The 15,139-nt window shown below is 37.9% G+C and overlaps 2 protein-coding genes across 7 annotated transcripts in view; one reads left to right on the forward strand and one right to left on the reverse strand.

Annotated features, from left to right (window-relative positions):
* COL4A6 (collagen type IV alpha 6 chain) overlaps nt 1-15,139 on the reverse strand; it is a 415,076-nt gene that overhangs the window by 344,399 nt on the left and 55,538 nt on the right. The window lies entirely within an intron of this gene.
* The window catches only part of COL4A5 (collagen type IV alpha 5 chain), a 269,789-nt gene that overhangs the window by 51,614 nt on the left and 203,036 nt on the right, over nt 1-15,139 (forward strand). The window contains exon 1 of one of the 6 annotated variants that reach the window (XM_050777165.1): nt 11,183-12,555. The exons of the other annotated variants lie outside the window; for them this stretch is intronic. Within the exon in view, the coding sequence (XP_050633122.1) occupies nt 12,487-12,555 (69 nt within the window). The 5' untranslated portion in view covers nt 11,183-12,486. Of the gene's footprint in view, nt 1-11,182; nt 12,556-15,139 lie in introns of those variants that run through there. 6 annotated transcript variants of the gene reach the window in all.

Consider the following 15,139-nt stretch of genomic DNA (forward strand, 5'->3'; position numbering starts at 1 on the left):
TTCCACCATTATCCCATACCCTTAATATCCATTCTCATGCCTGTTCTCCAGATTGCTGTTTTTATATAAATTAGAGAACTAAAACAGTTCTTTTCGAGTGTAGTGCACCTCCTCATGGGTCACACTTTCAAACTCACCTCTAGTGGCCCCTGGGACTTTAATCTCCTTATAGGTCTAGAAGCAAACAGAGGTGTTGGGGGTAGCTTCTGAGGAGAATCAACATTATCTTGTCTGGCAATTGCCTTAGGGGAGGCCATCACTGTTGCTTCAGGCAGTGCAGGGTTTATCTCCTCAGACAAAGGTGGAAAGGCTGATGGCAGCATGGGTCAGGGGGGGATGTTGCCACTACTGGGGATGGGGAACCTGTTTCTTCTGGCAAAAAAGGTTCATCAGAGTTTACAAACTCAGTGTCCCCAGGTTCATCAGGGTCCCCCCCCCACATGCCCATTCCAAGTTGCAGGGTCCCATTATTTTCCAATCAATGTCCTCACTTTAACAGTAGCCACCTGACAAGGCTGTGCATGCATCTTTCATTGCAAGCCAGTCACTCGCATAAGAGCTGGTGTATGTTTTTCCACAATTTTAGCTCTTTCTCTAAAGGGGAGAAGACTCTCACTCAGGACGGTCTTAGCAGATTTGAGGCTTAGTATCTGCTTCTGAAGCCAGGAGGCAGAATCCCTGAGTTCCTTATTTTCTGCCATCACTTTGTCCTCTGAACTTAGGAGCAACCAACTGGCTTCATTGTGTTCGTTGGTTCTCTACATATGGACAAATGTATTATGTATAGAGTCACTAAATTATTTGCCTCTAGTGAGCGGTGAATCAGGAATGTCAAATACATTTATTTTGCATAATTCTCTAAATAGTTCATGCCAAAGACTATCATTGTTCTCCATACTATTTGAAGTAGAGTCCTTAGCATTTTGGGGTCTAATCATATTAAGCAGCCAATTCCAGAAACCCCCAAACCAATGAAAGAACTCCATCCTTAATATTCTGTTCCTTTAGAACCACTCCTGGTACCAAAATTTGTATTAGTCAGTATTATCTTAAAGGGACAGAACTAATAAGATATATATATGTGTGTGTGTGTGTGTGTGTGTGTGTGTGTGTGTAAAGGGGAGTTTATTATGTATTAACGTAACGATCACAATAGACTGTCTGCAACCTGAGGAGCGAGGAGAGGCAGTCTCAGTCCCAAAACTGAAGAACTGGAGTCCCATGTTCAAGGGCAGGAAGCATCCAGCACGGGAGAAAGGCGTAGGCTGGGAAGCTAGGTCAATCTCTCCTTTTCAGGTTTTTCTGCCTGCTTTACATTCACTGGCAGCTGATTAGATTGTGCCCACCAGATTAAGGGTGGATCTACCACTGACTCAAATGTTAACCACCTTTGGCAATACCCACACAGACACACCCAGGATCAATGCTTTGTATCCTTCAATCCTAAGCAAGTTGACACGCAGTATTAACCACCACAGATGTCGACCTAGGAATGGAATTGCTAGATAATATGGTTGCTCTGATTTGCTTTTTGAGGAACCTCCAAACTGTTTTCCATAGTAGTTGTACTAATTTACATTCCCATCAACAATGTACAAGCGTTTCCTTTTCTCCACATCCTTTCCAGCATTTGTTGTTGCCTGTCTTCTGGATGAAAGCCATTTTAACTGGGGTAAGGTGATATATTTCATTTGCATTTCCCTGATGAACAATGTTCAGCATTTTTTGATATATCTGTTTGCCATTTGTATGTCTTCTTTTGGGAAATGTCTATTTAGATATTTTGTCTTTTTATTCAGATTATTAGACTTTATCTTGTTCAGCTGTTTGAGCTCCTTGTATATTCTGGTTATTAATCTCTTGTCAGATGGGTAATTTGCAGTTATTTCTTTCGTTCTTTGGGTTTTCTATTCACTTTCCTGATAGATTTTTTTTTTTTTTTTCTGTGCAGAAGCTTTTTAATTTCAATATGCCAATTGCATTTTCAACTCTAGAATTTCTGCTTGATTCTTTTAAATTATTTCAATCTCTATGTTAAATTTATCTGATAGAATTATGAATTCCTTCTCTGTGTTTGAATTTTTTGAGATTCCTCATCACATCTATTTTGAATTCTTTGTCTGAATGGTCACATATCTCCATTTTTCTGGTATTGATCTCTGGTGCTTTATTTAGTTTGGGGATGTTTTCCTGGATAGTCATGATGGTTGTAGATGTTCACCTGTGTCTGGGCATTGAATAGTTAGTTATTTATTGTTCGGAGCTTAGGCTTCTTTGTACCTGTACTTCTTGGGAAGGCTTTCCAGGTATTCAAAAGCACCTGGCTCTTGTGATTTAAGCCGTATCTGCATTAGGGAACATCCCAAGCCCAATAGTGCTGTGCTTCTTGCAGAGTCGCAGAGGTACCACCTTGGCGGTGTTGCATAAGATCCAGAAGAATTCTCTGGATTACCAGGCAGAGATTCTTGTTCTCTTCCCTTATTTGCTCCCAAACAAAAGGAATCTCTCTGTAGTGAACCACCTGGGGCTGGAGATGTGTTGACACAAGCACCCCTGTGGCCACCACCCCTGGGATTATTCTGGGTCAGACCCGAAGCTAGGACCACACTGTGTCTCATCCAGGACTCTCTGCAACGACTTCTTGGCTACCACCTATGTTTGTGCAAGGCCCTAGGACTCTATAGTTAGCAGGTGGTGAATCCAGGCTTGTGTCCTTCTCTTCAGGGCAGCGGGTTCCCTCAGGCCCCAAGCAAGTCCAGAGATACTGTCAGGGAGCTAGGGACCGGAATTAAAAATCTTTGCACTCTACCTGGTGTGTTCTATTTTACTGCGGCAGATTTGACCCTTAATCCATGAGACATAGTCCTTCCCACTCTTCTCTGCCCTTATCACAGGCAGAGGAGCTTTAATCACGGTCACCACTACCACAGGCCCACAGGGAGTACTGCCAGGCTACCGTCGATGTTCACTTAAGGCCCAAGAGTTCTTCATTCAACTTGCGGTGAATGCTGCCAGGCCTGGGCCTCATGTTTCAGGGCAGTGGGCTCCCCTTTGGCCCACGGCAGGTCCCAAAATGCTGTCCAAAAGCCAAGGCCTGGAATTGAGGACCCCAGGAGCCCTCTTGTTGTTGTACCCTACTGTGGCAGAGTTGGTACCTAAAGTGCAAGACAAAGTCCCCTTTACTTTTCCCTCTCCTTTCCTCAAGGAGAAGGAGATTTTTCCAATAGCCACCACAGCTGGGAATATATTGAGTCTTACCTGAAGCTTGTGTATCTCAGTCTCACCTAAGGCCCATGGTGTACTACCTGGGTAGCTGGGTATTGCTACTGGTTTTTTAGGGCTACTGGTTATTTAGTCTGCAAGTGATGGATCCTGCCAGGACTTGGCCCTTCTCTTCAAGACAGCCAGTTCCCTTCTGGCCTGGGGTGTGCCTGGAAATGTCACCTGGGGGTTAGGACCTGTAATGGAGTGCTCATGACTCTGACGGGAGCCCTATCTTACTGTGTCTGAGCTAGTATCCCAGACACAGACAAAAATCCTCTTTACTCTTCCCTCTCGTCTCCTCAAGTGGAAGGAAGGGATCTGTGGTAGACCAATGATCTTTGCAGCCTGGGGTTGAGGGAGGGGTGACACAAGCATTCCCTTAGCTGCCCCAGCTGGTGTCTCAGTAAGTCGTGTGCCTCCCCACCCCCAAATCCACTGTCTCCAAGCCCAGCTCAGCACTAGGACTTGCAGACTTTGTGGGCTAGATTTTCTTTCAAGTTTATTTAACATCCCAGTACAATTTAGCCTGCCGTGATGAGACTTGCTGGAACTCAAGTTCTGGCCACAGGGATGGGTGATTCCCTCTGCCTAGGGCTGGTTCGAATGCTCCCACTGTGGGCAGGTGTCAGCTGCATTCAGCCTTGTTTTGCTTTCTGCTGTGACAGGGCAGCATTGAGTTCAGTGCAACATCTCACTATCACTGCAGTCTCCTTCTCCTAAGCACGTGTATTCCCTCTCAATCCACATGGCTGCTGCTAGTGAATGGAGAAGGGGTGGTGTCAGTGATTCAAGACTCTCTTCTACCCTCTCCAGTGCCTCTTTCAGCGATATGAAGTTAAAACCAGGTACTGTGAGTGCTAACCTAATTTTTAGTTTTTTATGAAGATGCTTTTTGTGTAGATAATTTGGTGTTCAGGGCGGGGATGATCAATGGGGCCTTTTATTCTACCATCTTGTTCCACCCTCCAATTGATTAATTTTCTATTTATTTATTTATTTCAATAGATTTTTGCAGAACAGGTGGTGTTTGGTTCGAATAAGTTCTTTAGTGGTAATTTCTGAGATTTGGTGCACCCATCACCCGAGCAGTGTACACTGTACCCAGTGTGCAGTCTTTTATCCCTCACGCCCCTCCCACCCTTTCCCCTGAGTCCCCAAAGTCCATTGTATCCTTCTTATGCCTTTGCGTCCTCATAGCTTAGCTTCCGCTTATGAGTAAGAACATACAGTGTTTGATTTTCCATTCCTGAGTTACTTCATTTAGAATAATGGTTTCCAACTCCATCCAGGTTGTTGCCAATGCCATTATTTCATTCCTTTTTATGACTGAGTAGTATTCCATGCTATATATATACACCACACTTTCTTTATCCGCCCATTGATTGGTGGATATTTGGGCTGGTTTCCATATTTTTGCAATTGTGAATTGTGCTGCTATAAACACTAGTGTGCAAGGTCTTTTTTTATGACTTCTTTTTCTCTGGGTAGATAATCAGTAGTGGGATTGCTGGATCAAATGGTAGATCTACTTTTAGTTCTTTAAGAAATCTCCACAGTGTTTTCCCTAGTGGTTGTACCAGTTTACATTCCCCCCAGCAGTGTAGAAGTGTTCCTTTTTCAGCTGGGCACAGTGGCTCACACCCACCTGTAATCCCAGCACTTTGGGAGGCTGAGGCGGGCGGATCACCCGAGGTCAGGAGTTCGAGACCAGCCTGACCAACATGGAGAAACCCCATCTCTATTAAATATACAAAGTTAGCTGGGCGTGGTGGTGCATGCCTGTAATCCCAGCTACTCAGGAGGCTGAGGCAAGAGAATCGCTTGAACCTGGAAGATGGAGGTTGCAGTGAGCCGAGATTATGCCATTGCACTCCAACCTGGGCAATAAGAGCGAAACTCTGTCTCAAAAAAAAAAAAAAAGTGTTCCCTTTTCAGCACATTCACACTAACATCTATTATTTTTTGATTTTTTTTTATTATGGCCATTCTTGGGGAGTGAGATGGTATCACATTGTCGTTTTGATTTACATTTCCCTGATCATTGGTGATGTGGATCATTTTTTCCTATGTTTGTCAGCCGTTTGCCAACTGATATGTTTTCAAAGGCAAAATAATTAAATGAGATTGTTTATTCCACTTAAACGAATTCAAAAATAATGACTCTTACAATGTGGTAATATAATTCCACCACCCATGTGTCCAACATGTTGATTTATTTATGCCAGAATGCTGTTTATCTGACCAAATATTGTCTTTTGGAGCTGGAGGATCTCCAAAAGGGAAAGCTCTTATAGCTAATCAAGAGGTTTCAGTGGGGAAACTTATCATAATACCATAAACTAAGCATCAGCCTGATTAGCTACTGATTTTGTGACTGAAATAAAATGGTATCTTTGGTTCTTACCCTGCCCCAAGGTGTTTTTTAGACAGGGGAAATTAGGTGTAATAATTTCCTCTGAAAGGTGAGTTTTGCTACTTTTGATTATTTTTCTTTTTACTTCTTTGTGTTTTTTCCTCTTACATTTATTTTTGGTTAGGTACCACAGTCATGTGGTTCAGAATTTGAAATTTACAATTTACAATTAAAGATCTCACATTCTTCGTGCCCACCCCCACAGTTCTTCCCAGAGGCAACCAGTGTTTTTACTTTTATAAATATTTTATGCATACACAAGCACAGGCACTTGTAAACATGTGCACACATTCTTCCCCCCCTTGTTTTTACACATTTTTCTGTACTATGCTTTAGAGCATTTCATGTCAGTGCATAAAGAGCTATGGCTACATAGTATTGTTTGTTTGTGTACAGATGCCATAATTTATTTAACAAGTCCTCTATTGAGGGATGTTTAGTTTGTTTCCTGTCTTTTGCTATTGCATTTCTGCAGTAAGTAATCTTATAATACATCATTTCAGATGTGTGCTATCTGTAGGGTGAATTTCCAGAAATGGAGCTGTTCGGTTGGATGGTATGGACCTTTGTCATTTTGATAGATATTGCCAGAATGTCCTCTATAGAAGTTGCACCCAATTTACACTCATACCAGAAATGTATAACTGTGTTTTCCTAACCCTCTTCAAAACATTGTTATAACGTTATATTTTTACGAATATGATATGTAAAAAATACTGTTTTTAATATGCATTTCTGTTCTGAATAAGGTTGAGCATCTTTTCATATATTTAAGATCCTATGATATTTATAAAAATAATTTCCTTTTTTATAATGGCTGGGATGCTGCAGGATTGATAGGCACAATGTCTTTTCTCCTTAACTTATATCTGCGGGTATATTCTTTAACAAAGCAGTATGAGAGTGATTCCAAAGAGCACAGTTAAGTCAAATAAATAAGACAGGAACACTTTATGTCTTTTAAAATTTCGGTAGCATTTTATAATTCACTCATTATACAACTAACATATTATAGTTGACAAACAAATGAACCAACATCCCCTAGTAACTTTAAATGATTTAAATTACTCAAGAAATTTAACTCAGTGGTTTGGTTACTTCTTAATATACACCATACTTTACAATTTTTTTCATATTCCAAGAAAAATAGAATTATCCTTTATTTAGGAAGCTACCAGTGTGTTAGAATTTGCACGGGGTTATCTTAAATTATGGTCTGTTTACATTTGAAATGTGTATTTGAAATTTTCTTCCTTAATACCTAACCCACAATGCAGGAAGGTGAGAAGTTCAGTGTATATTTAAATGTGTTGACTGATTCATAAATGGCCCTGGACTCTTTTGCATCACACAACAAATTGTTGTCAAAGCTTTGTCTATGGCACTGTAGATCACCTCTATTATAGCAGTTATCAAAGTCTGTCATGTATTGTCATTATTTATTTATGTGTCTGCTTTTCTCACTAGATTATGAACTTCTAGAGGATACAATTTGTATTCTCCTCTAGCACTGGTCTAGAGCTTTGCATATATTTCAGACTTATAAAATGTTTGTTGAACTGAATTGAATCACATTTATATTGAGGTTCTGAGGTTGCCTTTTAAAAAAGATTTTTCCACGTATTGTTTGCTTTTTTTAATGTAAAGTCTTATTTTAATACTGCCCAAGTTTGCTTTCTGCTAATGTTATTGAATTTGTATCGAGAATAATTATTCAAAATACTCCTGTAATAATATCAGTGAAGAGGCAGATTTTTATTGTGCATATTTCCTGGCTGTTCATAGTTTTAACCATCAGAGTCCTGCTTTAATTTTAGCCACTGGCAATTCTAAATATTTAGTGAGCAAAGTGGGAAGATTAGACACTTTAGTGTGGGATGTTATTTGTTTCATCTCACTAAGATTCCCAATTTATATAGGCCATTTGAAATGTGCAATTAAAGTTCTGGTCATTGCTAATATTAAGGAATTTAGAAGGTTCTATAGCAAACAGCTTTACAAATGATAGTGGTGTTTTTTAATTTAAATTTTTATTGAGATATTTGTGGATTCATATGTAGTTCTAAGAAATAATATAGAGAGATAGATCCCTTATACACTTTGTGCATTTCTCCCCAGTGGTAACATCTTGCAGAACAGTTGCCTACTATCATAACCAGGATACTAATATTAATATAATCTGCTACTCTTATTCACATTTCATCAGTTTTACTTGTGTTCATATGTATGTGTGTTCTGTACAATTTTATTACCTATATATGTTCATGTTTCCACCACCACAGTTAAAATACTAAACAATTCCAACACTGCATATATTTGGATGTATGCTATCGGTAGGGTGAATTTCTACAAATGGAACTGTTGGATTGGATGGTTTGTACCTTTGTCACTTTAATAGATACTGCCAGAATGTCCTCTGTGGAAGTTCTATCCAATTTACACTCCTACCAGCAATGTATAACTGTTTGTTTTCCTAACCCTCACCAACAGATTGCATTATCTAACATTGCCCTTTTATAACCACCCCCTGACCTCTATCATCTTAAATCGTGGCAGCCACTAATCTGTTCTCCACCTCTAAATTTTGTCATTTAAAAATGTTATTTATGTAGAGTAATATAGTATATAACCTTTTACAATTAGCCTTTTTTTAATCATTATCAAGTATTATGTACTTTACATAATTGTATGTGCTATACTTTTTAATGAGTATTTTAATGTAAATATTTAAAATTTTTTCTTATTTTAGGTTTGGGGGTACATGTGAAGGTTTATTGCATAGATAAACACGTGTCATAGGGATTTGTTGTACATATTATTATATCACCCAGGAATTAAGCTCAGTACCCAATAGTTATCTTTTCTGCTCCTCTTCATCCTTCCACCCGCTCTTCTCAAGTAGACCCCAGTCTCTGTTGATTCCTTCTTTGTGTTCATAAGTTCTTATAATTTAGCTCCCACTTATAAGTGAGAACATGCAGTATTTGGTTTTCTGTTCCTGCATTAATTTGCTAAGGATGATAGCTTCCAGCTCCATCCATGTTCCCACAAAAGACATGATCTCGTTCTTTATTATGGCTGCATAATATTACATGGTGTATACATACCACATTTTCTTTATCCAGTCTGTCACTGAAGGGGATTTAGGTTGATTTAGTGTCTTTCCTATTGTGAACAGTGCTGCAATGAACATTCATGTGTGCACATGTCTTTATGGTAGAATACTCATGAAAGTGTCTTGGAGCTATTTGGACAAGGAATTTTAGGATCTTGGGTACTCAAATTATGATATGGAAGGGGAAACACAGGCTTTCACTGGTTCTTTCCCTTTTGCCCCACAGACACTTACTTTCTGAAACTGAGAGCAGCTGAGGAACGTCTAGAGTGGAGTCTGCTACATTGGAGAGCATCTCTTGTCCATGTCAGAGTGTGACACTTCATTTATTAATTGTTTTCTGTGGTTTAACTACTAAATGCTATTTTAATTTTTTTTGGCTTGAAAATAAGTCTTAAGATGTCATCAAGCTTGATGCCAGCAAATATGGCAGAGTAGGGAACCCCCTAAATTTATCTTTTTTACAAATGCACTAAATAAACTGGCATATACTCTCAGAATCAACTTTACTGGCATTATAGAAACTAATCAAAAGTTTACAGTAACCAGACAAATGCTTAATAATAAAAAAAAGTTGAATCTCAGCAGGAGAGATTTGTGGCATTTTAGCTTACCCTGGTCCCACCCCCTGCTCTCTAGCTTGGCAGTGGCTCTGAAGGCAACAGTCTACATTTCACTGTACTAGTCCACTGAGTACAGGTTCTTAGTACCTGAGGGAATAGAAGTAACCTTATTCTTAAATAATTGTGTTTGTTGGTTTTGACCTGTGTTGTGGATCTGAGGGACCAGTTCAAAAGGCTTGCCTTTATTTTGCCTAACTCAGAACTTTTCCAAGATAGAGGCAGCTATGGGGGTGGAGGAGAAATTTGTGAAAACATTTACAGGCAAATGTATTAGCTGCTACTTCCTAGGGGTAGGGATAAAGGTTGGTCAAACAGTAAACTAGCTAAAAAGCTTGGGGAAAAAAGGCTGGGAAATGAGATGCTTTGGAGAATTAGAGCTTTGAAAAGCTTCCACATATTCCTGGTAATTTCGAAGGCCATGTGCCCCCAAGGCTACGTGGATGCTCAGAAAAGATCTGAGAAGACCCTGAGCCTTCACCTCTGGCTTATCTTCAGGGTCTCAACTAGCAGAAATTTAAGGCTAAAGCAGAATAGTAAACTTCCTGGCTGAGTGTTGAAGGTGTGCACATCTGCAAAGACTGGGAATTTGTTGTTGTTGTTCCAGGCATTTTAGGATATTTCTGTTTCAAATCACTAGATGCTCACTAAGATAATGAAATAGATTTCAGTGGCCACACATCAAAGAATACAGACTTTACAAAATTAGTTTAGAAAAGTCACTAAACAAACAAACAACTACTATAATAAGCATCAATAACAAACCCTGGAGAGGGAAGAGAATCTGACTTTCAGATTTGCTGCATCATAATATTCAAAATGTCCTATCTTCATAAAAATATGAACCATACAAATTAAAAAGAAATTATTATACATAGGAAAGAAGAAATTACTATAATTCCCCAAAGAATCCCCTGGCTTCCCTGAGGAGGCTTAGACAGGCTTACTAGTCAAAGACTTTGAATCAGCTTTCTTAAATATGCATAAAGAGAACCATGTACAAATAATTAAGACATTAGAATGATGTCAACCTAATTAGAGATGTACAGATGTCTCTTTGAGAACCTGATTTCAGTTATATGGGGTATATAACCAGAAGTGAAATTGTTGGATCATATGGTAATTTTATTCTTAATATTTTGAGGAACTGCCATACTATTTACCTTAGCAGCTGCACTGTTTTATATTCCAAACAACAGTGCACAAGGGTTTCAATTTCTCTACATCCTTGCCAACATTTTTTTACTATAGTAGTCATCCTAATTGGTGTGAGGTGGTATCCCATCTTGGTTTTGATTTGCATTTCCCTAATGATTACTGATGTCAGGCATCTTTGCATGTGCCTATTGACCATTTCTGTATCTTCTTTGGAGAAATGTCTATTTACGGCCTTTGCCTATTTTTAAAATCAAGTTGTTTTGTTGTTGTTGTTGAGTTGTAGGAGTTCTTTATATATTATGGATATTAACTCCTTATCAGATGTATTATTTGCACATATCTCCTCACATTCCATAAGTTGCCTTTTCACTATGTTGAGAAGTTTTAGTTTCGATGTTGTCTGGTTTATCTATTTTTACTTTCATTGTCTGGATTTTGGTGTTATATTCAATACGTCATTGCCAAATCAAATGTTATGAAGCTTTTCCTTATGTTTTCTTCTAAGAGTTTTTTAGTTTTAACTCTTACATTAGGTCTTTGATCCTTTTTGAAGATTTTTTTCATTTTTAACAATGTCATGTAGCATTCATCCTTTTTTTAATCTATAATGCAGTTATTTTAATCTTTTTTTTTATACTTTTAAGTTCTAGCATACATGTGCACACCGTGCAGGTTTGTTACATATGTATACATGTGCCATGTTGGGTAGCACTCATCTTTAAAGGCAAAAAGGAAGGATGGAAATTGCAGTATGGGAGAGTCATTAATCTGCTATATAGCTAATTGAACAAGTAAAATGGACAAATCGAATATTGAGCACGACTAGAGGATCCCCATTTATTAGTAAAATATGCTTTTATAGAGATGGATAGCTGTTACAAAATTGTCTGGCCGTTTTTATTGCATTATAACCTGAAGTTAAATTTTAGTTTTAGTTTTATCTTGTGGTATGTGATATATGGAAGCTAACTTATTTCCTATGAGCAAATGAATTAATGAGTTTTGTTCAACTGCAGAAAATCATTGAGTCTTTTATAGGATTTTCTGGTCTCTGACTTTAGATAAAATGGTATGTATGAACTCTTTCCCAAATAGTACCTGGATCTGCTATGTTTCTCTTTCTTCCAAGCAGATAGCCCAATTCTCAATGCCTGGATGTCTTACTTGTGCTTTGTGCTGGATATTTTTATTTGCTGAATATTAAGTACAGTTGACTATCATTTTCATCTTTATGAAGAAATCATTGTATAGCTATATTAAAAAATGAGTATTTAGTTTTTATACTGTTTTAACTATAGACCCTTAGTGGTTATAAAGACTTAGCAAAGGGCCAAAGAGTTTTTAAAATGATATATTTATAAGCAAGTATAGAGAGGAATTCAATAAGTGAGTCTGGCATTGTGCATCCATTTTAGAGATTTCATTCATTAGAAAACAGAGAACACCATGGGGAAAGACTCTGAATTTTATTAAGTAAGTACAGTCCATGTATGTGAAGTGATTTCAGTAGAATAAGTTCAAAGGAAAAATGAATGATGTCAAAGAGAAAAGTAATATTACTTCATAAGTTGCCAACTCAGGTAGTTGTCATTTAGGAAATATACTGGGACAGCCTAAAGGTAAGTTAACTTTTTTCTTAATTAAGCCTTCTTTGAAGAAATGAAGTTTAGTGAGTAAGATGCTTCTTTTTTATAATGGTTTTTATTTACATATCTTATGTTGGTGAATCATGTTGTTAGTAGAAATCATAAGGGAATAGATATGCTGCTATTTAACTTCAGTTCTGTTTTTTGAAAAAAATAATAAATTAATGGATAATGTAGCTTCTTGCTTATACAGGTATTACAGGGATCTAATTCTTGGATCTACATAGCCCTCAACTGTAGTGCCATATTTCTCTTGATGGAGCTCGGCACATGAATGGGAGAGTTAACCAGCATTTATACGGCTTACCTTGTATCTCAAATCTAAAAAGAAGAAAAAATGTATGTAGCTAATGGTATCTTTTAAATGTTCTTGGACATTTAATCAATTTTCATTCTTAATGGTTCTGTATATTCATATTTTGCTCGGAAAGAGTCAAAGCCGTGCCTGAAAGACCTTAAAATAAAATGCTAAATTGTGATTATTCTTTGGTAACTTTGTTTATTTTGATATTGCCTGATGCACAGAAAATGATACAAATTTCCACAAGAAAATAGATTGCAACTATTTGAGTCTACAATACTTTTTCTTGTTTTCATAAGTTAAAATTTAAATACAAGGCTATATTTAAATACTGTTTTTTGACCTAAACTATTGTAATACTGAGTTATTTGTGTAGTTCTTAAGAATTTCTCTGCAGGTCCAAACAGATCTAGCATTATTGAGACTGAATAAAAGATGCTTCTTTCAGGTGGCCCATAATTTAATTGTTTGAAATGATTATTCTAGAAAAAAGCACCACTCTGGCACATGGATTTTCTTGTAGGTCAACATTTTATAAAAAGTATCCTAATAACAAATGGGTGATAGGAAGAGCAAAAGAGGAAAAAATATCCATAAGAAAAGATGTAATACAATTAGAACAAGGGGCAGGAGGTAACAGGAATTTGGTTCTTCTTTCTATACTTTTTTACTTTGAGTTCCTCAAATATTTTATACGCAAGAAAATATTTCAAGTTTTAACACGTATGTCATACCATTTTCTTAGTTTGTATTCCACCATGCCATAAACATTTACTTCCAGAAGGACTTTTGGTTTTGTAAATTAAAGGCCTGAGTTTTTTCTTTCAGTGCATTTCTAAGTTAGGTAGCACAGAGGGAGGTTTATGTGGAAATGATTGTTTTTCTAAGTCAACGTTCGAACATTGAATCACTCACAAGTTCTTAAAATGCCTATATGTTTTAAGATATATTAGAGGCAGATTCTATACTGAAGAAATACTGCAAATTTTGTGCAGTTAACATAAAATTTAGCATTTTTCATCCTCCCATCATCTTCAGCTCCATGATTCTGTGTCTTTGGGGATAAATACTTAGACTTTCACTTGATGCATTCAGGCTCTGGGTTTGGAAAAGATGCTTAAAGACTGAGTCATGAATATTGAAAAAGAATATAGTGGGAGGAATCACTCTACACGATATTACGACCTACTATATAGCTGTAGTTAATCAATACATTTGCAGTAATAGAGAAGGAATAGACACATAGATCAATATGATAGAAGGGAGAATTAAGAAATAGACCTTTACAATATGCCCAGCTACTTTTTGACAAAGGAGCAAAAGCAATTTAATAGAGGAAGAATAACTTTTTTTTTAAACAAATGATTCTGGAACAATTAAACATCCATAGACAAAAAGACGAACCTTGACCTAAGCCTCACACCTTACAAAAAAGTTAGCTCAGAATAGATCATGGGTTTATTTATTTATTTATTTATTTTTTTTGACGCGGAGTGTTGCTCTGTGCCCCAGGCTGGAGTGCAGTGGCGCGATCTCGGCTCACTGCAAGCTCCGCTCCCCCGGGTTCACGCCATTCTCCTGCCTCAGCCTCCCGAGTAGCTGGGACTACAGGCGCCCGCCACCTCGCCCGGTTAATTTTCTTGTATTTTTAGTAGAGACGGGGTTTCACCGTGTTAGCCAGGATGGTCTCGATCTCCTGACCTCATGATCCGCCCGTCTCGGCCTCCCAAAGTGCTGGGATTACAGGCTTGAGCCACCGCGCCTGGCCTAGATCATGGGTTTAAATATAAAAAGAAAACAATAAAACTTTTAGAAAAAAATAAAATCATCACCTAGAGCTAGATGAAGAGTTCTTAGACGTGATACCAAAAGCCTAGTTTATGAAATAATCAAAATTTAAAAATGTTTGTTTTGTGAAAGTCCTTGTTAAGAGGATGAAAACACTATCTATAAACGGATAAAATATTTGCAAAACACATATCCAATAAAAGATTATTATTTAGAATATATATTTTTAAAACTCCCAAAACTTATCAGTTCAATAAAACCCCCCAAAATCCCATTAGAAAATGGACAAAAGACACGATCATACATTTCATGTAAGAGGATATACATGGAAGGAATATTATTGAGAAATTGGTGACCAAGAAATTTGGAGAAGAGATTTGTGAATAGACCTCCCTGAATGGGCAAAAAGCATGAACATAATTGTGTCTCATCAAAGGGAAACCTCAGCAGAGGAGGATTTTAATAGCCAAGTGGATAGGATGACTCATTCTATGGATATCAGTCAGTCTCTTTCCCAGCCACTCCTGTCATTGCCCAGTGGGTTCATGAGCAAAGTGGCCATGATGGCAGAGATGGAGATTATGCATGGGCTCAGCATCATGGACTTCCACTCACCAAGACCCAGCTGGTTATAGCCATTGCTGAATGCCCAATCTGCCAGTAGCAGAGACCAACACTGAGTTCCAGATAAGGCAACATTGCCTGGAGTGATTAGCCAACTCTCTGGTGGGAGATTGATTACATCGGACCCCTTCTATCATGGAAGGGGTAGCATTTTCTCCTTAATGGAACAGACAATTGGGATATGGATTTGCCTTCCCTGCTTTGCAGTGT

The sequence above is a fragment of the Macaca thibetana genome, chromosome X (genome assembly GCF_024542745.1).
Source record: "Macaca thibetana thibetana isolate TM-01 chromosome X, ASM2454274v1, whole genome shotgun sequence".
In the NCBI taxonomy this organism is placed as follows: domain Eukaryota; kingdom Metazoa; phylum Chordata; class Mammalia; order Primates; family Cercopithecidae; genus Macaca; species Macaca thibetana.